The 25,610-nt window shown below is 41.7% G+C and overlaps 1 protein-coding gene across 2 annotated transcripts in view; it reads left to right on the plus strand.

Moving 5' to 3' along the window:
• The window catches only part of PTPRC (protein tyrosine phosphatase receptor type C), a 97,998-nt gene that overhangs the window by 17,056 nt on the left and 55,332 nt on the right, over positions 1–25,610 (plus strand). For both annotated transcript variants that reach the window (XM_075286128.1, XM_075286127.1), the window contains exon 3: positions 24,167–24,193. In XM_075286128.1, the coding sequence (XP_075142229.1) occupies positions 24,167–24,193 (27 nt within the window). The remainder of the gene's footprint in view (positions 1–24,166; positions 24,194–25,610) is intronic.

The raw sequence follows: 25,610 nt of genomic DNA on the forward strand, positions 1-25,610 counted from the left end.
AAAAACTAGATTTTAGGATTAGTGATTCACTTGATGTCATGTGTCAACAACCCCTTTTTTGGCTTGGTTCAAGTAGTGCGGAATACAGATTAAAATGCATACATATGGCTATTGTATATGGCCATGTGTATTGTATATGGCCATATACTGTATATACATATGTTTACGGCCATATGTATACATATGGCTATACAGTAACTACTGCCATACCAATGGTATCTTATACGTATTAAATATACTGAAGGTAATAATCTATTATCACAGCAAGAGGAATTATACAATACCACAAAATGATATACAATACTAACAATAGGATAGCCACACTTACTAAGCCATAGAGTATGCAGGATATTAGACTAAGCACCATCTCATGCGGGGGGAGGCTCCTGCTGCAGACAGTTGACATAAGATTGGCTTCCTTGGGAGGTGGGCTGTTTCGAGATTTGTTTAGACCATGTATTCCCTTCTAAGAATTCTAATTCTAAAAGCATATTCACCAGTAAGGTTTTATTTGCATATTCCTTAAACAAAGGCCTGGAAGCAGAGAGGCTCACATGACCAGTAAAACTAATGGGCGGCCTTAGCAGAAAGGGAGCAGTGACATCACTAGAGACCACCGATGCCACTGATAGGCCTCAGTGGACACATCCGGCCTGACAAGTCTAGTCCACCCCATTGCAGTCCATTCTTTACTTTTATTGCCACCATTGAACTCAATCTAAGTCTGCTAAGTATTTATTGTCTACTAGTCTACAAGATGGTACAGTATACCATATGAGGCCTGACTTGTAAAGTAGATAAGGAGGTAGCACTGAGCTTGACTCACATGTGCCAACATATACAGTATGTCCCTTGTGATACATCCCACAATCTTATATACTTTAACAGCAGCCGCCTGGCATTGGAAGATAAAAATAGCTATAGTACATTTCAGTGTCTTGTTAGGTATTTGTAACAGATAATACACTGAAAATCACATATGGAACACACAGTCACATTTATAGGACCATATGGAGCTTTACAAGTTTGCATATTTGTACAATTTGAGAGACAATATTTGAGTAACAATTTGTAGCGATTTTTTTTATATAGTCAGAAGCAAAACCATATATATGTGCAGGAACATGGTCTAAAACAGATACACCAATACTGATTGGAATAATGGAGTATTTATAACATCAGGGGATGTTGCATGAATGTTGCAGATGTATGATAAGGTTTGTCATACGTGTCCTCGTCACTAAACATACCAACACTGTACGTAGAATACTGAGCCATACAATTGTGCCAATAGCTAAGCTATGCTGAACTCCATGTAGTACTCATTCAATTCCAAAAACAAATGTATATGTTCTGTCAGCTACTGCCACAGAGGCCTTGTTGTAGAGGAACTCTATAAAGAACGTGAGAACGCATATAGCGGGCAAGAACTTCCTGTGCATGCAGAAATAGAGAAGTGAAGTTTCCACACACCCTATCTAGTTCTTACACCTCTCTTTTATGATTCAAATAGAAACTAAGGTGTATGGAGAGCTTAGTATATAGCTGCGCTCCCCGGAAGGCTCCGAAAAGAAATGATATATTATGGGCGCAGGCTGGATTCAGCAAAAAAGCAATAGGACTTGCAATTTTGCTTTATGGGAGTGAATAATCTTGAGAAAGAATATGAAGAGTTCTGTTAGGAGAAAGGCCTGTGAAATGGAGGAAATAGAATGTAGATACAGAGTGTACAAAATGGGCACTGACGCTGAGACTAGGCAAAATGGCTTCCATATTTTGTAATGAGGATAAGGTGATGTTTTCTTGTAATTTTATGTGTTTTGCTACAAATCGGTAGTTGTTCATTGAAATCGGTTAGATAAATGATCGAATAAGGATCGGGCTCTGTGCTCATTCTGATTCGGTGTCTGACCTCTGCCTGTTCCTGACCTGTGACCCTGAGTTGCCTGTCCTGCCCTGTTTTGACTTGGTTTAGGACTTTGCATACCTGCTGCCCTCCAGAGACCTTTCACCCATACCTGACTTGTCTGTTTCCCTGTTGTTCTGAATTGGCATCCCTTTGGCCTTTGGCTGGCTGACATCTATACATCCAAAATCTGTAAGAACTTATTGGAAATTTTTACCAGTTTATTCATTTGTGAGGTCAGACATTGATATCTCATCTCGTAATCTCTGTTTTGGTTCATCCCAAGGGTAATCGACTGGGTTCAGATTAGGGCTTTGCATGGACCACTGAAGTTTTTTCACAAAAAATGCCTTTATGGACCTTTCCTTGTACACTAGGGAACAGTCATGCTGAAACAGAAAGGCCTCTTACTGCTCTTATATTGCTATTGTAGCTGATATCGATTTCAGGGATCATGTATGCCATATCCCTCTCTATTCCAGGTAAGTGGGAGGTGCAACACAGAAGTTGAAAAATATTTGGTGCAAAATTTCCAACTCTTTTATGCCTTTGACACCAGAAAGCTGTCAATACTTATCCCAAGATCCAGCTTGTAATATTTACATACTTTAGATTCATCTTCATTCATCATTCTTCTTCTCCTAAATGTGTCCTTAGATCTCAGGCGATTTACATACTGGAAAGTGTAGTCTTTACAACAGAGATTGTACAGAAAAAGTGATAAATGTATGAATGCTGAAGGTCGAACCCTACCATCACTAGAATGGGAGTCCAGTGTTCCCCAAATGTATGGCGTGTCGGCCAAACATGTGCGCTATAGCACCTTGTAAAGAGGACCTTTCACCACTTCCACCCACTCGTGGTCTTTTCATCCTTCGATAGGTGCAGTTCCACCGATCCTGACGCAGTTAGAATTACATTCTCTAGCTAGCACCATTCCAGAGCAATCAGTGCAATTAGTTTTGGTACCTGATATAGTTAGTAATATCCTAACTACAGTCTCTAATCTCAAGTGGGCGGTGTCAGGCAAGAGCAAGCAAGTTGGCAAGTCTCAGAGCTCCAATGAAAGGCTGAAAGTGTCAAAGCTCAGGCTGACATCCCCTCGCCTGCTCCTGCCTAGCACCACCCACTTGACATTAAAGAGAGTAATTAGCATGATATCAATGCTAGCACACTGGCTGATCGGGAATGCTAGGGGGTAGGAACCGGTAGAGGGGCCCCTATTATAGTATTTAAAGAACTTGAGTTGGTGAAGGTGGCGAAAGGTCTTCTTCAAGGTCAATGCAGTGGGTGGAAATTGACAAGGACTCTACTCATTTTCTCATGATGAGTGGATGTCTCAGCAGAAGTGGTTAAAGTGTTCAGACTCCGAGCAATGATACATGTCCTTTAAGCATGAGAATATTATCACAACAGAGAAGGCCAGAGACAGCAATTACTACAGTGGGGTGGGGGAGGTATGATGACACTTCTTCAAGGGAAATTTCATGAGTGATAGTTTACTGTAGGTTGGTCATGCTGAGTGTGGTTTCACAACAGATTTTAAAGGAACCAGAATTCTATAGCTTGACAGTATTCTTATTGAGCCATTGCAACAATACACAATATTTGTGATGTATTCTACTGAACCATCGCAGAGTATTTTATAGTAAATGAGAAGATTTTCCTCAGAATATTACAGAACTTACATAAGGTTTATTTTTATATATTGTATTAGAAAAAGTGGCTACTGTGGTCATTACTGTGGCCTTATGTTATGTGTTAACTTTAAGGTGTGAGTTAATGTGATAGATTGACTAGTTGACGGCCTTTTGCATTCTGCCATTTATCAGGCCATGTGGTAATGATGATGATGAGGACTGGTTGTAGTGATGATCAAAACCCCATGATGGGGTCACAGTTCTACATTCTGAGTCCATGGGGGCCTCTTGCTATGATTTACTCACCGAGGTACACAGGGGAAAGTGAAAAAGGTGCAGGGTAAAGTTTCCGTATTTTTCGGGCGGAACCTGCGGGCCCCATTATAGTCTATGGGGTCTTGAGGTTTCCGTGGGTAACCACTTTTTAAACGGAGTGGGTTTCCATTTTTCAGGTCCCTAAGTAGAACCAAAGAGAGGAAACCCAAGAGCAGGTTTGGATCTAGAGTCAGTTGTATAGAATCACAGTGTTTATATAGTATATACATTGCATATATAACATCTGTCCTGATAGAGCCATATAATACATAGACAATTGCACAAGGCTTTGAGAAGTATAAAAATGGTGACCTGGCGCTTGTCTGGTGGAAATAGTAGACTCCAGTCAGGAGCCCACCAGGCCAATTGCGGCTCTTACCCAGACACCGTCCCACACAGTGGGTGGTGAGGCAGATTGGAAAGGATATATAGAAAAACCGGGAAATGATAGAGCGCTAACGGCAGCAAAATCCAAAATAAACTGGGAAATAAAAATCACGATGTGGATGGTTAAGATGAATTGGTTCTAAATCCAAACATTTTTGGTTCTAAGTAGAGATGAGCGAACAGCGTTGGATTGAGTACATGTTCGATCGGATATCAGGCTGTTCGAGATGTTGGATTCGAGTCAAACACTAGGTGGCAAACTCACTAAAAATTTGATTCCCCTCCCACCTTTCCTGGCACTTTTTTTGCACCAATAACTGCGCAGGGGAGGTGGGACAGGAACTATGACAACGGAGGCATCGAAAAAAAAATCATAAAAAGTAATTGGCTGGCTAATCCAGGTGACCTCCAATTTATACGAATAGTGGGTTTAATATCCGGTTCATATGAGACTGTGAACTATGTGACTGTGAGACAGGGATAGATGTACAGGCAGGGTTAACTAGGAATTAGCTTTATTTAGGTGGGAATGTCACTCACCCAGCTCTGATACAGCAGAGCTGAGTGTACAGTAGGGTTCACATCTCCGGTGTAGTCGAGCTGAGCGCACGGTCAGCACTGCTACATCTCGGCATAGGAATGCATTGACCAGCGTTGATTGGCCGAATGCCATACAGAATACAGCATTCGGTCAATCAATGCTGGTTCTGCCGGAGGAGGTGGAGTCTAAGATCGGTCCACAGCAGTCTCCATTCTAGTCCGATCTTAGACTCCGCTTCCTCACAGACGAGCCTCCGGCAGAACCAGCGTTGATTGGCCGAATGCTATACTCTGTATGGCAGTTGGCCAATCAACGCTGGTCAATGCATTCCTATGGGAAAAAGTCAGCTCCCGCATATCACAAGCTGACAGGGATCCCAACGTAATACAGTGACTTGGGCATGTTAGATGCCCCCAGACATGCTTCCCCTGCTGTCCCAGTTGCATTCCAGGGTGTTGGCATCATTTCCTGGGTTGTCATAGTGGACTTGTTGACCCTCCTGAGTCGAATAGTGGTTTCCCCCTAAATGAGTATTTGTTCCCCATAATGGGGTTTGATGTTCGATCGAACAATCGAGTATTGAGCGGCTACTTGAATCGAACTTTGAAGATTTCACTGTTCGCTCATCTCTAGTTCTAAGGCTATTTCTGGATACCTCCTGCTTGGGCTGAAGAAGACACCCGCCCAGTGTCGAAATGCGTAGCCATTTTAAGCTGTTGCTCATGTCCTTGGAGCAATAAACAGAACCAATTCATCTTAACCATCCACATCGTGATTTTTATTTTCCAGTTTATTTTGCATGAGTCTTTGTGCACACTATTATGCCTCATGGGAAGTGTCCCCTTGCTCTGAGTGAACTGCAGATGAAGGTGCAAGCAAAATGGGGCAATTATCCAAAGAAATAAGAATAAGCGAACGCTTTTGAAGGGTCAGACATTAGCAGAGTGATGTCCGCAGGAACACTCTAAATGATTTAGTAAGTTCCATTGAAAACCCATCAATAGCAATAATGGCTGTTTAGAGCCCATATATAACGCAGATGTTGTTAACCCTTGTGGGGGGTACTGAATATTATTCCAATTCTGTACCCAATTGTTTTGTTTTTTTGTCCCAGATTCCCTTTCATAAGCATCCCTTCCATGGTACGGTAACATTAATGAATCATCAGGACATGCATAAGCTCTCTATTACTGCTTTTGTAACACATTAAATTCACTAGATGATACTAACAGCTGCTGCCTCGGGGAACCTGCGGTTGTCACATGATACAACACAGGCCCGGGGGTTGGCTTGTGCCGAATGCTTGAACAGAGCGTGTAGACCTCCACATAGTGCTGCTGAATGGAGACATAAGAATAAAATGAAAATAGATAAATAGCATATTGAGCTTTAGGTCTCTTGACAAAAATCAGACATTTCAAAAATCCTCAACGGAGACAGTAGATTCAGAAACGCAGATGGTTAGATTTGTATCAGCCTAGAATGTGTTTTATCTCTGTGTATCAGAGAAGATGAAGGACGAGAAGCTGAATAACAAGAGTTGCTTGGAAAGAGCTGAAAGCCACAAGTGCTGGCACTGAGCTGCGGTTTGATCGCTGATACCGTAGAGAGACTTTAATTGCATTGTTGTTCCTGTTGACAGCTTGTGATAAAACAATTTGGAGGCAGGAGGCCGGCTCTGGCCAGGCTTGATGTAAGCTAGGCAACGCCGCGCAGGAAATATGTTCAGAAATGTAGCTGAACTGTTTAACACGGTGGGGATTGTTCAACAGCCATACAGCCATAAGTATTATCTCGAAAAATCACAATAACTGATCTCAGTCAGAAAAACATCTAAACTTACAAAAAAAACCCTCAAAAATGTATGATGGTTTCATAAACACTAAAAAACGTATTATAGTCACAGATATTAAAAGCGTACTTCAGGGAAAGGCCTAAAAATAACGTGCTATAAGTGTGCAAGATGAATAATAGGGTTAGATCCCTCCTATTAAAGACTGGCACCTTTTCATTCCTATTGTTTATTTACATAGAGGAGTTCTCTGAGTCTCGGTATTGATGGCCTATCATTATGATATGTTATCCATATTAGATCAGGCACCCCGGGGTCAGCTGTTTTCAGTACGGACAGCTCTGTACACTGTCTACTGGCGTACTGCTCTACTACAACTCAAAACCTACACTGAGCCAATACTGGTGACCGATGCCTAGGATATGTTATCAATCTAGGAGAACCTTTTAACATTGGAGAACCCTCCTTGGAGATGATATGAAGCAGTTGGAAAAAGCCACAATGGATCAAAATGTCCACTATCAGTACTGGCCCATCGGTTAAAGAGGACCTTTCATGTCCTCATTAGAGATGAGCGAACACTGTTCGGATCAGCCGTTCCGAACAGCACGCTCCCATAGAAATGAATGGAATCACCTGGCACGGTGACCGGCCGCCGGAAAAGTGTACGTGCCAGGTGCTTCCATTCATTTCTATGGGATCGGCTGATCCGAACAGTGTTCGCTCATCTCTAGTCCTCATGAATGTGCAGTTTTATATACCACTAGAAAGCCAAGAGTGTGCTGAATTCATTCCACTGGGCAGTATGGATCGCCCTCTCTGACAGTACACGGCTATGTTAGAGTACTGTCATGGGTGGAGCGTTCCTCACAGCCCAACGAAGATGCAGAGCTATGAGGAACGCCCTTCTGACAGTGGGGAGATATCGATGCCAAAACTAACATCACTAATATTTCCAGCCCCAGGGCACATACCGAGAAAGCCAACTTTGCGCCGGATTCAGTGCACTGTCGGCTTTCTAATGGTATATAAACCCGCACATTCATGACAACATGAAAGGTTCTCTTTAAAGATCCTAAATATATGTGTGCATATGTTTCTACCTATGATGAAGAATGGAAACTTTTGAAACATGTCTGGGCTCACAGATATGGACACTACATTATTTAAGTGTTGTATTACTGATGTGTGAATATAAGAACTGTTTTATCTTTGAGGACGTTTTAGAATAAGATCATATATGCAAATTTTTTCCATTGTTTTTGAGTGAAACAGAAGAAAGCAGTGCTATCGGTTTTTCTTTTATACTTCGCCTTTATTTTTCCACTTTTAGCTCTGTCTCCTAAGAACTGCAACCAAAACCCTCATCAAAAATTCCAAGTGTAATTTTAGCGTTATTAAAACTATTTCATATCCTCATGTAAAATCTAGATGTCATAATAATGCCTTCAATGGAAGAATTTTGAGCACCACACGAGCCCTATACTTGTTTAATATCAGTTAAAAATCATACATTTAGCTCAGAGTCTTAGCAATGAACAACGAAAGAAAAAGCAATAGTTCAAGTAAACTCTGTTCACGAAGAGGCATGGTGCTTGGTAGTCACAGCTATAGTCCAAAGAGGCAACATGCTTAACACGATTCTACTACCACCAATATCGCTTATACAAATTACAGGTTCGGTGCTCCTGTCATGGGTGTATCTGCCAGAGCACCTGTTTTTATCTGTGGTTGGTCGCCATTACGGTCCTCTAAATACAGATTTTTAGGTCCCAATCTGCAGCAACCACAGGTGAAAAAGGGTGTTCCAGCAGACACGTCCACAACCCATATGCACCAAATAACTCATTTACTTGAGGATTAAAAGTTGATATTTTCGGCAGCAAGATTGCACATATACATAAAACTTATAGTCACCATGTCACTAAGGAGTTCACATCTGCGCTGGGGTCCTGCTAACCCATCTTTTTCCCTCGGAAATTTCAGTTAAAAAAAATGGACACCCAAAAGACCCCTTTATAGTCAATGGGCTCCCTAAGGTTTCGTTCGGGTCTGTCATAGTTGAGATCCGTTTTTGTTCATTGTTCCATTCTTTTGGTCCTTTAGTGGACCAGAAGAATGAAAATGAAAGCACAGATATGAGCATAGCATAAGATTAATGATTACCAAGTTCTTACATACTGCAGCTTGCATTCGGTTATAAAGTTCCTCCAGAGCTGCGCTGCTTGAACAGGAACACTTGGTGAATGTGGTCAGCCTGCGACCCTTGTTAAACCCGTGAAATATTTTCTTATAGTCTTACTCATCCTGTCTACAGAGCTGGATTAGATCTACAGTCCATAGTAATTGTCACAGTCTCAGGCCCTCTGCAGCAGTCTCATTTCTGTTAGTCCTCTCTAGTGGTCATCTTTCAGGTTTAGCAATATCCTGCAATAGTTGGTTGGTCAATTGCTCACTGTCTGCGGGTGACTGTCAGGGTAAAAGAAAATAAAGTCTTCTCACACTCAGGAACTTAGTCTTAGTAAATCTTCTGGTGTGGTTCATGCTTGCTCTTTTGGAGGAGGTAATGTCACTTATGGCACTCCTCACTGTCAGATATCAGGCACAAGGACTCTATCTGCTGTGATAGCTTGGTTGTAGTCCTCCAAGAACTGGTTAGTTTAGTTGCTCTCCCGTGGTCCTATCTAAAGCCTGGGTCACCACACCCATAAGGCCCTGATTTACTTTTGTATACTAGATTTACTATTACGACTAGACACTTCTATAAACATGGTGCATCTTTGGCGCAGTGTGGTGCATCTTTGGCACAGTGTGGCACATCTTGGCGCATCTAGGTTGGACTAGAATTTTGGGTGTGGAATCTCATAAAAAGGGGTGTGACTTAAACGTGCCAAAGATGTGCCAAAATAGTGTCACAAAATTCTGGCACAAAGTACAGTAGGCGTTTCCCATGGTCCTACCAGTCTCTGACTGAGTCCCCTGTGTTATTTTCTCCATTTATATAGTGGTACCTACAGAGAATATGTCTACACCTACGGGTATGTACTAAGGTGACCCTGTTTGGGGTGCCTCTTTTCTTGTGAGGACATGTGTATTTTAGTCCCCTAGTCTATGATCGGTGTGTAATATTAAGTATCTAATTGGGGATTATATTCCTCTTTTTGTGATTCTTGTTCTTGCACTTTTATATATCATGTTTGGGGTCTGACTCAGCCTTTGACTGGTGGGAGGGTTTTTGGTATTCTTCCGCTACTCTATGGGGAAATTTATCTTTTTCCCTATGTGTGTCTCCCTTGTTTGTTGATGTACTGTTTTATGTGATATTTATTAATAAAGTTATGTAATTTTTATATTCTGTGTCTCTAGTTGTTTGAAAGGTACAAAGTACAGTAAGCCAACTAAAAGGTGGTATAATGGAGTCTAGTAAACCTAAGGAGATGCCAGATTTATCATCCAGCATCAGTCACTGTGATAAAACTGGCGTATTTTCAGACCGCATGTCTAAATTTGCAGAGTTTAACTAATAGTAAATCTAGGCCTCCATGTGTTGTATGCAACTTAGTTTTTGCAACTGAGATTCTCATCTTTAAAAAGATACCAGAACCATGGAGTTAGGTACTACAGAGCCCAAGATAGGGGTATCTGAAGTGATATCACCCTCTAACCTCTCATAGAAAATGCCAGACTTATAATACATTTCCCACAATATGTACTGCATATTAGAATGGATTCCCATCAGAAACACCAATGTCATATTAATTTTCTATCCTATTAATGTCCCAAAAATGACTGTTCTGCTGCTGTATTCTGCAAACCCAACTACTGGAACATGTTTCACCCTCTTACAGCAACTACAGAGGAGTTAAAAGGGTTTTCCCATCACAAGGATCCTATCTATACTGCTGGTTAATGTGGATGTAAGACTTTTCCTAAATACATTGCTTCAGCAAAACTGCTTTGTTTGTCCACTATCTTACTTTATTCAATTCATTGTTGACACAGCCCTGACTTATCTGGTCAAAAGTCAAATGATGTAGCTGCCTGCTCTCAGGGGGGAGGGAGGAGGGGCTAAGTGCACGGGAGCGAGCCTGTGTATCTAGCTATTCCTGTGTCTGCACCATGTGACCTAGGTCCTGCACTCAGACAGAGGAGGGGAGCTGCTTTCATTTCTGAACTTGTCTTTTGTTCTCCCAGTTATCAGGTTAGCTAATTCAATTGTGTTCATTATGGCAGAGACAGGCAGTCTCTGTATGTAACACAGAATGGAATTGTTCCTGCCTGTACTTCATAGTCCAATATTGTGCATATAGTGTTGTTTAAGGACCTTTGATGACATCACAGGCCCTTCAGCCGCCCCATAGGATCACGCTATGCGGTGGGCGGAGTTACACACTAATTTGAGGGCAGAGCTAAACGGCAGGTTGCATGTGAAACCCCGCCCACCAAATGATGCAAGAAACCAGGAAGAAAGAAATTTTTACAGCAGTGAAGACTGGTGAGTATACGACGTGGGAATACCCCTTTAATCCTCAGAAAGCAGATTGTTCTATTACTGATAGATGAATGTGCTGCACTTAGAAATCCAGCTATACTTGTAGCTTCCATTACTGCATGTGCACTGGCTAAATACTGTGCTACTTATCAGCTCTGTTTGAGGAAGTGGTTTCCACCCGTTATGCAAGTGAAGAACATTTTAAGGCAATGCGGAAGGCCATTTCGTGTAAGACATACAGCATTACACAGGAGGCACGGGAAAGGAACTTATCACAGCGTTCTGGTTTCATTAAATATAGCTTATTCATTATATTCTGTAAAGTTCTGCAATTTTATAACATACACTATAGGAATTTCTCACAGTTCTGAAAATCTGAAAATTGGACCATCTGTCCTGGTAATTTGATGATGTCATAGGAAGAAGGCAATTGGTGTACATAGAAGAGACGGGACTCCATAGCAAAGATCAAAGTGAAACCCTATTATGTAGATGGATCCAGGACAGAGGAGGCAGCCTTATGTTGGTGCTTAATACCTATTACAAGCGGAGATAAGGATGTAATACAGTACTTAGTCCTCCTTTAGCGGCCCCATTGCAACCACTTGGTCTGATACAATATTGGCTTGTGTAGGGCCTAGGGTAAGTTCACACTGAGTTTTTTGGTCAGGGTTTTGAGGCCGTATCCGCCTCAAATCCCTGACCAAAAAGACGGCTCCCATTGAAATCAATGGGAGCCGCTCAGGTCTTTTTTCCAGGAGCCGTTTCTTCTGAGTCCCGGAAAAAAGAAGCAAGATGCTCATTCTTCTGGCCAATTCGCCTCACGGTTCGGCCTGAAGACACTCCCTTCTCCTGACTAGCTCCATTCATTGGGCTTAATCCAGAGCAGAGCATGCAGCTGGATGTCAGTGCAGTGCACCATCTTCCAGTCGCGGCTACCTGGTTTTTGGATCAGACACTGAGGCAGCCTCCATCTCACGTTCCGATCCAGAAAACTTGTGTGAACTCACCCTTACAATGCTGGTGCTGAGAGGAAGTCTGAGTCAAAGACCCTTTCTATTATCTTACAATACTTACAAATGCATTTTAAGGCTGAGGCCTCACGCAGCAAAAAAGCGCTCACAGAAAAAACGCAGAGGCAACTCATCGCGGATTTTCCCACAGCACTTTTTTTTTACAGAATATACGCAGAGGTTAACTGTGGCGTTTATGACACATGGGGCTGTGGCCTACAAGTTGTTGTGTAACCCAAACCTTCCATTCTATTTCCTCCAGCCATATATATGGACAGCTGGAATCCACCAGAGAATTTCTATGTTTTGGATCATATAGGGGACAACATTGCAGAGCTCAGAGACATCCATATACACTAATAAGGCATATGAATAGGGGATGCGTTACTGAATCAACCTTTCCAAGGCTACAATAGATCAAAAATTTGTACATACAACCAGTTAGTGATATGAATGGCCATTTGATCCTTCACATCTCACCTGAAAGATCTGAAATTCTTCCCTATAACATGAGACAAATCAATTTTATCTGGTTTTCAGGTCATTCACGTCAGTGCAATGCTTGAGAGAAATAATAAAAAATGAACCGGCTAACATTGACATCGTCGCCTCTGCTGTGTAAGCTGCCTGTAGGTGTGCACATCATCCTGTCTAGATCTCTATCAGAATCCTATACAAGTCGCTGATACTATTAATCTCCTGTATTACTTTCTGGGAGTTGGATGTTCTTGTTTATAGGTTTATACATGAACTATTGACTATTCATACAATCATTTGCTACATTTGTCGTGTCCTGAATTTGTTATTTGCATTTTAATGACATTTTATCAAGTTTAGCTTTTGTACTGGCACCGTGTAATAAAATTATTTTGCTCCCTATGTAATGCAATAGGTAAATCAGAGTACCTGTAGACAGTACGTTTCCAATTTTTATTCTATTCATAAATCTGGAAGATACCTGCAGTTGTAGATAAAATTACAGTTGTGTGCATGCGGACTTAACTTTCCACAGGTATGAATGCAATAAAAATAGAAAAGTGCAGACCCGTATATTACTATATTACCCTATAATATTACTAATTATTGCACACGTGTGTCCTGGCTGTAGAGAGGGTCCACAAATTATGACGCACGTAATATATTGTCCACATTTGGGAATCTTCCTGGATCCTTGATTGTGCATGACTTTACTGATGCAATGCGGACATGCATATGTTCAGATTGCAGATCTTATTTGCAGACCATAAATTCACTATGCTCTCCCTCTCTTTATATACCAATAAATAATATTCCATTTGGCTTTCTTGCCACCTATCAAAAAGCTAGAATAGTGTTTTCCAACCAGTGGTGTACCAGCTGTTGTAGAACTATAACTCCTATTAAGTTGAAAGTTGTAGTTTCTGGTTTTTGTAGTTTTATCTGCAATTTGCTGCCCTCTCTGAGCTGGAGGATGGAGACTAGGTGCTATACGCTGAACACAGTGAGTACAGACGGTATCTGTTCTACAGTGTATAACTGTCTTTCTCACTCAGAAAGAGATCCAGGACCAGGCAGGACATATGGAGAAAAGAAGTGACCTGTACTGATGTTAGGATAGTGCTTTGGTTGGGGCAAAAAGCTTCTATTCAGCTCCAACACTAATCTACGCCTAGTTTCTTCAGTTGTCTCTTGTTTTGCAACACATTCCTCCCTCTTCTCTCCATAGACTTCTACAGATATGATACATCTGAGTCATATGACTTGCAGTCCCTCTTGAGAGAGATAGAGCAGGGACTTCCACATTGAAACTTTTTTTTTAGCAAAGGGAGGGGAGGAAGGAAACGCCTAATAAGAGCAGAAGGAGACATTTCTCTCTTATAAGATATACTACAAAGTTTCTTATAATTGCTTGCGCTACTCACTCATGCAAAGTTTGCTGAACCAATGGTGCCTATTTAGCTATTCAACTGCAACTGAAGGAAAATTACTAAGAAAAATTGCCAGAATTCTAAATGGCCTACATTCATTCTTATACATTTTAGAATCTTTTTTTCTCTTTGGCTGTCTAGAGTGTGAAGATAAGTGGATACTGGTGGGACTTACCTACAAGGGGCTTAAGATGTAACAATGTGCAAAATTCTGATACATATTTCTTTTGCAAACTATACCTACTAATAGGCAGTATAAACTTAGACTGGTCAGTATAAAATTGCATTTTCTAATTGGGTGCCAACTAAAAGTTACGCAGGATTAGTAAATCCACTGAGTTGTATGCAATTGTGAGAGCTGCAGCTGTAACTCGATAGGTAAGGTGTACCAGAAGCTCTTGCCAAAGCCCTATGAAGAATTTAAAGGGCAGTCTGTTTTCTGTCTTGCTCCAATATGGCTGCAGCAAATTTTATATTTCTGTCCAAGACTGCCATGTATGATAAGGACTAAGGAGCAGTATTCTCCCTCCACTATCCATTACTACTACTACTACTCGTTTATTTGCATTCTGCCAGGTGTAACTATAAAATAGCAAACAAGTAGCTTAGAAAAGCCCAAGACAACATAATATAGGAAATTCAGGGACACTGTACTGCAAATACAGGACATGATTCAACTTATATGATCCTGGACAGAGAAAAAGAGAAATCTGGAAATCTGTTTTCGTCTATGAATACTGTACCATTAGCAATAAAACAAGCAGTCAGAAGTAGATGCAGGTACAAAAAATAAACTTTTTTTTTAAGTTGTAAGCTGTAAGATCTAGCAAAATGCTGTCTGTCCAGTGTACAGAGAAAACGGTTTGCAGAAATGTCTGGAGGATGTGAGGAAAATTAATCCCTCCCCTCGCTACTCCCTGTGCAGATGTCTTGCTTTTTAAAGATAACTAAGGACAGAATTTACCTAGTCACAGGGAGTAAACAGCAAATTATCAGGGAGACAACTAGTGGCGGGAACTTTACAGAAAAAAGCAACATTTGTAAATAAGTATTACACAAGATTAAGTTGTCTGAATATTTGGTAACCATTTAAAGGGATTCTACCACTAAAACACATTTTTTTCTAGTTAACACGTCAGAATAGCCTTTAAAAAGGCTATTCGTCTCTTACCTTTGGAAGTGCTCTCCGCTGCTCGTTTAAAATACCGGTTTTTACCGGTATGCTAATTAGTTCTCTCGCAGCGATGGGGGCGTCCCCATCGCAGGAGCAGCGATGGGGGCGTCCCCATTGCAGCTCGAAAACCGACCGCAGCGCCGCCTCTCTGGTCTTCTGTATCCTCCCCTTGCTTCTTCAGCGTCTCTGTCGGACGCCTGTGCAGTACGCTCTGTTCGGCAAAGATTGCCGAACGTACTGCGCATGCGCGAAATTGCGGTCCCAGCCATAGTGCGAGCACCGCAATTTCGCGCATGCGCAGTACGTTCGGCAATCTTCGCCGAACAGAGCGTACTGCGCAGGCGTCCGACAGAGACACTGAAGAAGCAAGGGGAGGATACAGAAGACCAGAGAGGCGGCGCTGCGGTCGGTTTTCGAGCTGCAATGGGGACGCCCCCATCGCTGCTCCTGCGATGTGGACGCCCCCATCGCTGCGAGAGAACTAATTAGCATACCGGTACAAACCGGTATTTTGAACGAACGGCGCGGCGGAGAGCACTTCCAAAGGTAAGAGACGAATAGCTTTTCTAAAGGCTATTCCGACGTGTTAACTAGAAAAAAATGTGTTTTAGTGGTAGAATCCCTTTAAGGGATTGTAGGCATTCATATTTATGTATATAAAAATAATCATAAAGATTGATATAGTTAATCATTGCTAAATCTTTGTTTTGTTACCATTTCATAGTTCTCATTTAGTGTACTGCATGCCAGAAGACGGAAAGCACAGACTGGGTCCAGCCGTGAGCGTTTTATGCTCTCCTCTGCGAAACCGGATTTTTTTAATCCGGACACAGAGTACTGCATGTCCGACTCTGTGTCCGGATTAAAAAAAACCAGTTTCGCGGCGGAGAGCATAAAACGCTCACCGCCGCTCACGGCCGGACAACTTTCTCACCCATTCAAATGAATGGGTGAGAAAGACTCCTGCAGGTTTCCGTCTCCTGCCTCTATTTTATGCAGGAAACGGAAACCTGCAGAACGGACAACTGGACGCAGATGTGAACGAGCCCTTAGATGTATTTCTGCTTTATCTGCCATATCTGCCATACTGTGTATGGAGACCTCCCAACTCTCCCCCATAGGAGAGGCTTTCCACCTCTCCTACAGCCTAACTGTATGTATATTGTAAATGTCAGGAGCGACAGCTTTGTAATGAGCATGGCCTACCACAGCTCTGTATATAATGAGTAGGCAGCAGGCGACAACAGCATATCCATATCTATATATCAGTATAAAAGCAAAGCAGAGTGTGCAGGATGAAGAAACAATGTGATATTTATGTAGTCAGAGGTTTAGGAAGTCATTTTACAGAACACATTGATAAATCTGTTATCTTCTATATTTAGTCTGGTAAAATAATGGATAATATAATAAAAACCGAACAGTTCAGCGCGCGTACATCTTCTGTACATCGATCTGTTCCCATCAGGATTTCTATTTCACCGTCCGTACAATGGAAGAGAGAATCGGAAATTTCATCAGAGATGTGAACTTAGTCTTAGTTTATAATGTAGTTTATAAGGTTGTTTTTTTTTTGTTTTGTTTTTTTAAAAAATTTTGCTAAAAGTGAGTCTTGAAGAGCCAAGTATAAAAGAGGCTTCCGGTCATAGACATTGATGATATATTTCTAATCGGTGTGGTTTGATGTAGCCTATCTGATCCAGCCAGTATGGAACACATACTACAGATTTTTTTCTGCAACATGTGGATAGGAATAGCCAGAATTACTTTGTAGGCAATGTGAAAGTGTTTTTTTCCATGGTCAAAGTGCTTCATTTTTGCAATGTAGGGACCCAGATAAATCTGTTGCATGTAATGGCAATGCTCCCTCCAGAAAAGCTGGCCTTGAAAGTAAGACAGATGGCAGTTCTGTTTTGGGAACACATTAAACCCATTGCTTCTATTCACCTGTTTGTTTTTCATGAATGTTAGGTCCAGGAATAAGGTACAACCGTGTGCATTCGGCCTAATGCACTTTATTGGCAGATCTAACAGGCATTACAAATGGAAGTTAATGTCCATTTTTGACAGGCATTTTGCATCTGTTCTGTTCTGATTTTCCATTTTTGCTGGCCAAGTGTCATTTGTTTATCATCTGCTTTCTTTTTTGGCCCAACCCACTGTTCCATTTAATCCATTAAAATAGATTGACATCTGATTTACATCCATTAAAAATGGTTTTGCGTGTCTGGGAAAATGAACAAAGATAGAGCATGACAGTTTTTTTTGACAGTCATGAAAAATGGATGGTCAAAAAAACCAAACATACAAGAACATTAAAATAAATGTGATCTCAAAATGGCCATTTTTTACTGTTGTGTGTATGAGCCTTAAGGTCTAAGGGTAAGTTAACGCGGAGTTTTGTGGTCATGGTTTTGAGGCCGTATCCACCTCAAAACCCTGACCAAAAAGACGGCTCCCATTGAATTCAATTGAGGTCTTTTTTTCCAGGAGCTGTTTCTTTCCTGGAAAAAATAAGCGAGAAAGCTCATCCTTCAGGCCGAGTCGCCTCGTGATTCAGCCTGAAGACATACCCTCCTCCGGACTAGGCCCATTATACCTATAGAGAAACCTGTAGGTATCATTGACATGCTGCCATTTTGGTTTTCGCAACAGTTTTGTAAATCGCAGTGTGTCTGCTCTGCGTAAACTTTCCCAAGGTATGAATAAGATTCACTAGAATCCCATACACCTTGCAGTGACTGTAAAACACCGCATTTTTCTCTGTAGCTTTTCTGCCGTGGCCAAACCGCAGCATTTACACCACATGGGGCTTTGGCCTTACTGTCGGATGCTCCAGTTTTCAACCACTTGCACTGCAAAGCGACCTGGGGGTGAAATTAATGCTTCATCAGATAACCTGACCGGGGGTCATGATGTCATTGGAACTAGGTAAGTATATTGCTACTTCCCAGACAACCCCTTTAAAGTCTATAGTATAAATGAGGAAAGTCTACATACACAGCTTAGTGGTTAGTGTTGGGTATGTTGATTTTTTTTTTCCTGCCATTGTTCCCATAGACTTTTCTATACTATAGGGTATCAAAAATGGCAGGAATACAACATAAAATGTTTTTAAAAAAGTCAAAAAACAAAAAGTAAAAATATTTAAGCCCAAAAGTCTAAATCAGGCATTTCTTGTAAAATGTTACAATATATGTGCTAATAACAAAAAAAGGAAGAATACAATATTGTATCTCTCACAGCTGCACAGAACTAGGTGTGGCACATCTGTGACACACATATACACATGCAGCAGTTTAGTGTTAGCACATGTATGTCTATACGTGGGGAGGGGGTTTATGGCAGGTGTTCTCCCCAAGTCTGCGGCAGGAAATAAAATTTCATAGCTTAACACATTTATCATACAGGTGTTTATAGCTGCATTATATCTTCTCTTCTCTATCATCATCAGAAATATATCTTTACAAAAAGGTTTCATTGCGGTATTATCTAGTGATATTTTTGAAGCTATTTTTGCATTTATCATGTAGATGTGAACCTTGGAAAAGTGTTATTATGAGAAGCTATGGAACAGGCTGTAGATGTACAACAAATATTCTTTATATAAATTATGGATACATAAATTCTTTATTGTACTTTGTAATTGTACCATATAATATTCCATATGTTGGAATGGGAAGCTGGAAAGAAAAATCAGAATGGGGTGGAATTAGAGAAAAATTGCATTTGTGCGACTTTCTTATGAGCTTTGTTTTAACGGTGTTCACTGTGCAGCCAAAATGACATGTCACCTGTATTCTATGGGTCGCTACAATTATAGAGATACCAAATTTATATATTTTTTTATATTTTAACCCCCTAAAAAATTTCTTGTAGTTGCTATACACCTACTATAGTTATTGTATGTAATATAGTATGTAAAATATCATCATGCACCATTATAAATATACAACTCTTTTGTCAAAGACAGTGTGACCCCCTTAGATATTCTAATACTCATTTTTGCATCAGGGAGAGTTATTTGCATACCTCTTTCCCAGAATTCCTGGTAGAACATGAATAGTCTGTAAGACTCTACACGCAGCAAGATGGCCTACAAGTCTCCTTCAGAATATAGTACATATAGCATTGTACTCGTTCTGACCCACATCTATGACCTTGCACCTTGCCAATCCGATACTCTACTAGCCTAGAAGCAATGTCAGTGCACATAAATTCGTTTACCGTGGGAAAATGCGTAGATCACAAAAATACATTTTTTAATAATATTAAAATATTCAAAACAGTAATAAAAACACCATTCCTTGTGTCAAAAGGTACTGTAGCTCAAGGATAATATTAATGATGGAGGCTTTAGCTTGTCCATGATATTTAGCAGTAATGGCTGCATGCACAGTATCTCTGCTTTCATGTGGGGTCTTTGGAGCCGGGGTATTATCTGGAAACAGAACATCTGTAATGGACCGTTACTATATTAGATAGCAATATACATGATGTAGTAAAGGCAAATAACAAAAATCACATTCCCTTTGGACATTACTGAGGCTGTATAACACAATCTATCACAATTGTACATTATTAATATCCCTGGATCAGCATATCATATCAAATTCTATGTGATCATAATAAATTGTTTGATGCTGAAACTGTATATTAGGTCAAAGAAAGCAGCCCTGTCAGGTCTCATGTCTTTCATAGGATGGTCATGCTTTAGCACTCAAGTACATGACAATCATAGAAACTGCCCAGAGCAGCCAGGACTGGAAAGCCTGCTGAATATTATCCACCAAGCTGGCAGAGAAGGAGATATGTTATAGTAGACACATAGCTAAATAAAACCTACATACAGACAACAGACATCCGGAGACATAGCGGAGGCAGAACCTTATTGAACTGGTAGATTATTGTACTGTCCTTGCCATCAACAAATATTACATTTATTATATTACTCATTATACATTCTCTTAGGGTGGATGTGCATGAGGTGGATTTTTTCTGGCACAAATCTGGTGCAAATTTGTAAAAAAAATCTGCATTTTTTAAAGTGCATTACAACCTGCTACACAGATACGGGTAAAATCCACCATGAAAATCTGCAGAAGAAACCGACTTGCTTCAGATATAAAAATCCCACCGCAGGTCTGTTTCCAAGCAGAAAATCTGCAACATGTAGGGGAGGAAATGTTAAATGCAACATGAGGAAGAACAGAGGAACGGCACAATACAAAAAGTGTTATTTGAAAGGAAGTACAAGTATTTACTAAAACAGACATGTCAGGACTCTTTTTCAGGGCTTACTCTTTCATCTTCATTTTTGGTGTTCTGGCTTGTACCAATAGGTTTTATATCAAAATATTACAATTCTGGATCAGTTCTATTACTGGATACCAGTTAGTTAGTTATTGTGGAACTTCAGTGCTGGTCCCTTAAAGGAACATTCCAGGCAAAGGAGATTTATTGTTGTATACCTGGTGGAACATGGCACGGGGATTCTCTTTGAACGCTCTTCCCCCATGACCTAATGTTATTCTATAGGTATAACAAAGTGAATCAGCTTTACTAGGAGTGTCCCTTTAAGCTGCAGCTAGTAGAGGAGAAGATGAGACTCTTGTGAGCACATCACTTAGTTATCACAAAGAAAGAAGGGGCCCTTAGAAGATATAAAAGTAATAGCTTTCCTGCCGATCAGGGTTACAGTGTTCTACCAGCAGCCTAGTGCGGATAGCTGTGAGAACAACTCGACTTGACGTAGTCAAGAAGTCAAGAAGGCTTGAAAGTTGATGTAGGAAAAGCCAAGTATAGACAGAAGAGGCTACACAGAATCAGAGTGTTCCCTGCCTTCTAGAACTTAGAGCTTGGAGTGAAAGATGTAGCGCCGCACCTCCCATGAGGCGACCTGAAGTGACAGCTTCAGGCGGCGCTATGCCAGGGCCCTGGGGGTGGGGTGGGGGAGGGGTGGGGTGGTATTTTTGCTTACCTAAGCCAGTCCAGGACAAGCTGTCCTGGACTGGCTTAGCGTCACCGTCTCGGCAGCCCGGCACGGGAAGCGAGCAGTGGATTGGGGAGGCCCTGTGGACAGCGGCCTCCCCTCACGCTCAGGCAGAGAGCAGGTCCTCTCCCTGCCTGCTCTCTGCCTGCTAATGCTGCTCCGCCACGCCCCCTTCACTCCGCCCTGCCCCTTTTACTTTGCCCGTCCCCTTCACTCCGCCCCCTTCACTCCGCCCCACCCCCTCCTCCCGGGGTGGGGGGCGGCTTTCTGTCGTCCGCCTCGGGCGGCAAAAAAGGCAAGTTCACCCCTGCAAAGACAGTCTAGTTGAAGGGAGCCTGTCACCAGGAAACTCTATCTAACCATCTGCAATACATTCTAGAAGACATTGGGACAGATGCCCTGACAGATGCAGGACACAACTAATTTATGAAGAGACTCCGGATCACTATGGCATGCCCAAACTAATCTTGAATTTTCATATTTGTAAAAAAACTGCCTTTTCAGGGGAATATCACAACTTTTGGACTATCTAAAGGTATGGCGGTGCCCACCATAGTGTTCCCTATATTATACTGTGGTTGAGTTGACATTGAGTTTCCTGGTGACAGACTCCCTTTAAGCACATCACCTGGATAAGGGGAAAGTTACCCACCTCTGTATTACTATATGTAGTAGAGGAGGGGATCAAGCTCCTGTAGGCAATGTCAGGGACTCTTCCTGGTTACCATTGCATTTACCCCAAACATGTCTTACAATTATGATCAAAAATATCAACCCTTGACATCAGACCATAAAGCATTCTCTGGTGTGATACAATGGGCAGATTTATAAAGACTGGTGTGAGTTATAATGAATATGTTGGGCCAAAGCGTCCATGCTCCATTGGCAGAATATGGCACAGACACCGGTTGTGGTGCATGTTTCATACCTCCCAACCGTCCCGATTTCCGCGGGACAGTCACGATTTGGGTGACATGTCCCGCGGTCCCGGTTGGAGGGAGGTATGTCCCGATTTCAACTCAGATCTGCGTCCAGAGGACGCAGATCTGAGTTGAACTCTTATGCGGCTGAAGCGAGGAGTGCTTCAGCCGCATATGTGTCAGCGAGACCGACGGCAGCGGCGAAGCGAGGAGCTGACACAGGTCAGCTCCTCGCTTCAGCCGCATATGTGTCAGCGAGAGAGGCGCGCAGAGAGCGGCGAGGGAGCGGAGGAGAAGGTAAGTTTAATGTGGAGGTGGAACGTGAAACTGGGGGCAGATGAAGGAGAGGACGGCATGACACTGGGGGCAGAGATGGAGAGGACGGCATGACACTGGGGGCAGAGATGGAGAGGACGGCATGACACTGGGGGCAGAGATGGAGAGGACATGAATCTGGGGGCAGAGATGGAGAGGACATGAATCTGGGGGCAGAGATGGAGGGGACATGAATCTGGGGGCAGAGATGGAGGGGACATGAATCTGGGGGCAGAGATGGAGGGGGCATGAATCTGGGGGCGGAGATGGAGAGGACATGAATCTGGGGGTGGAGATGGAGAGGACATGAATCTGGGGGCAGAGATGGAGGGGACATGAATCTGGGGGCAGAGATGGAGAGGACATGAATCTGGGGGCAGAGATGGAGGGGACATGAATCTGGGGGCAGAGATGGAAGGGGGACATGAATCTGGGGGAGAGATAGAGGAGGGACATATAATTTACGGGTGACTGTAGGAGGATTATACTGTGTGCGGGCACATGAAAAATTAATGAGTGGGCGGAGTCAACACAAAAGTGGGCGGGGCTAAATTTTGTCCCTATTTCGGTTCTTGAAAAGTTGGGAGGTATGCATGTTTGATGCAAGAAAGGGTCTTGCTGCAAAAGTGAGTGAGCCACAATATCGTCCCTCTATGTCAGTAAACTGGCGTACAGGTATTGATCAATTCCTCCTTTGTGTTTTTGTCATAGATTCAGATGATTAAAGGTGTTTTTTTTTCCTAAGACACTACTTTGATTCTTACACCATACCCCATGTTAAGAATATAAGAGGAAGTTGGTTCTGCAGGTAGATTCATTCCCTGAAAGTGAAGAGACAAGCTTGAAAGCTATGCGTGATATTAGTGTATAGACATTCTACATCCATCATGACCAGGATGGTTCCCTTAGGCGCAGTACTGATAATAGTGGTTTTGTTGGTTTTGTTGTTGTGTTGTTGTGTCTTACATAACAAGATGTTTTCTGAATCACAGGGTTTGGAGTTCTTTTCAACCCAGCCTGTGAAGTCTCCAGTGTATTCCCTGAGATCATTTGCCCATGTTTCCCTCTATGTGGATTTTAGAACATATGTACAATTTAGAAGTATCTGCGATGTATCCAAGAGTCACAACTTTGTATCCGAAATCTTTGCACGATAGGCTTACTTTCATTAGATACTGTGTGCATACAGTCTTCTGGGAATGTTAACTCTGTTATGAGGGTTAATATTCATTTTGTCTAAAAATGGGAATTTGCATGGATGTCTCATATAACGGTTACAAGGCAGGAAGAAAGCTTCTTTGTGATTTTACTATAGGAGATACTACTCATATTGGTCTTTATTTGCCTTCGCTTCAAGGTAATAAGAGTTTATTTCATGTTTTCATCGCATGTTATCTAGAACCTTCAACCTTTACCTAAAATATAACTATGAAGTCTGACATTTAATAAAAGTGATATTCAGAAGACCCTTAATAAATGCATAGAAAATGGATGCTATTACTGAGATAAGAGTGCCCCCTGCAGGCGGTCAGTGTCAAACAGATGTACATGGGCACAAATTTTCATTTATGGTGCGTTGTCTCTGAAATTGAAAAGGGTGTACTTTAGCGTCCTCTACTGGCGAATTTAATTGTTGCACTCTATTTTTAGTAATGTCACTTGGAAACTTTTATATATTCTGCGTCAGGTTTCAGTATGTATGTTTTTATTAGTATGCTATCATATATCGTATGTTCTTTAACAACATTCTTTATTTTGTTGCTTTTTTTCAGGACAAGATGACAATGTGACCAAACCAGGTAATGTAATATTTATTAAACTTGTTCATTTGCTGATGATAATTGATAAATATCCCAATGTAGGAATTGTGATGGGTAGGAAATAGACATGGCCAAGGCTTCAAAATCAGAAGGAGAGGAAAGGATATAAAATATTGAAACAACCATCACATACCTGTGGAATTTACTGCTGTTTCAACATCGCTGCCCCCCTCCCCCATCCTTGTTTTGTGCGCTGCAACAATGATGTACCCATCTAAACACAACTTCTACAGATAATGACTGCTGCAACCTTTGTTTTGCTTACTTATAAAGCACCATCATATTCTGCAGCGCTTTACAGAGGTATTGTCAACACTGCCCCAAGTAGGGCTCACAATCTAAATTTACTATCTGTACATCTATGGAGTGTGGGAGGAATCCCATACATACACAAGGAGAATATACAAAGTACTTGCAGATGTTGTCCTTGGCTGGATTCGAACCCAGGACTCCAGCACTGTGAGGTATCAGTGCTATGCTGAGACCTGTGATTGGCTAGTGATCAACTGTAACAGTCACATAGAGATGGGCACATTATCACTACCACAGGTGACAATGGTGTTGGAACAGCAGGAAATCCCACAGTTATGTCAGGGTGCATCATTGTTTTATGCCACTCTCCTCCTGGACTATTTTTTTCCCATTAAGGGGGCGTTCACACTACCGTCGGTGTCCAACAGGTAGTGTCCGCTCCTAGTGTCCGCTCAAAATCTGGCACGGACATTAGGAGCGGACACTAGCTGTCGGACACCGACGGTAGTGTGAACGCCCCCTAATCTTTACTAATTCTTGAATCTATGTTTTTCCTTATTGTTTGCTATGTTTAATAAATAACTTTAGTAAAACATTATATTAAATACCAATTCAAAATATTATTTTCTCTAATACTTGTCTGTTGTTAGCAATAAGCCTTAGTTCATGCAGCTTGATGCAGCTAGCCAAAGACATAAGTGGATATTTTTTTAATATACTTTTTTTTAAAAAAAAAGTTATTGCAATTGGTTTTTCTAAGCACTGCATAAGCTAAAAACAGCAAACTGTGCATAGTCACCTAGGGATCAGCTGAAAGTCTCTGTTCAGGTATTCTTGACCATTGGCCTGGACATGAGTGGACGTGCTTACGTATGACCAACGTATGAACAATATCAGGGAACAAGAACAGAGACGCTCCACTGGATCCCTGGCCAAACAGCGGGAAGACTATGAAGAATTTGTTGTTTAAGCATCTTCAGGGATTAAAAAAGGAATCAGACACCCCTTTAACCCCACTTAGACGTTTTCTAGTTTTTTCTGTAAGACTATTAAACAAAAACAGAGGAACCTTCCAAATATAGGAGTATTATTACTATTATCATCCAACGCAAGTGCGAGGAGCCGACTATTATGCAAACAATGG

The sequence above is a fragment of the Leptodactylus fuscus genome, chromosome 9, assembly GCF_031893055.1.
Source record: "Leptodactylus fuscus isolate aLepFus1 chromosome 9, aLepFus1.hap2, whole genome shotgun sequence".
In the NCBI taxonomy this organism is placed as follows: Eukaryota; Metazoa; Chordata; class Amphibia; order Anura; family Leptodactylidae; genus Leptodactylus; species Leptodactylus fuscus.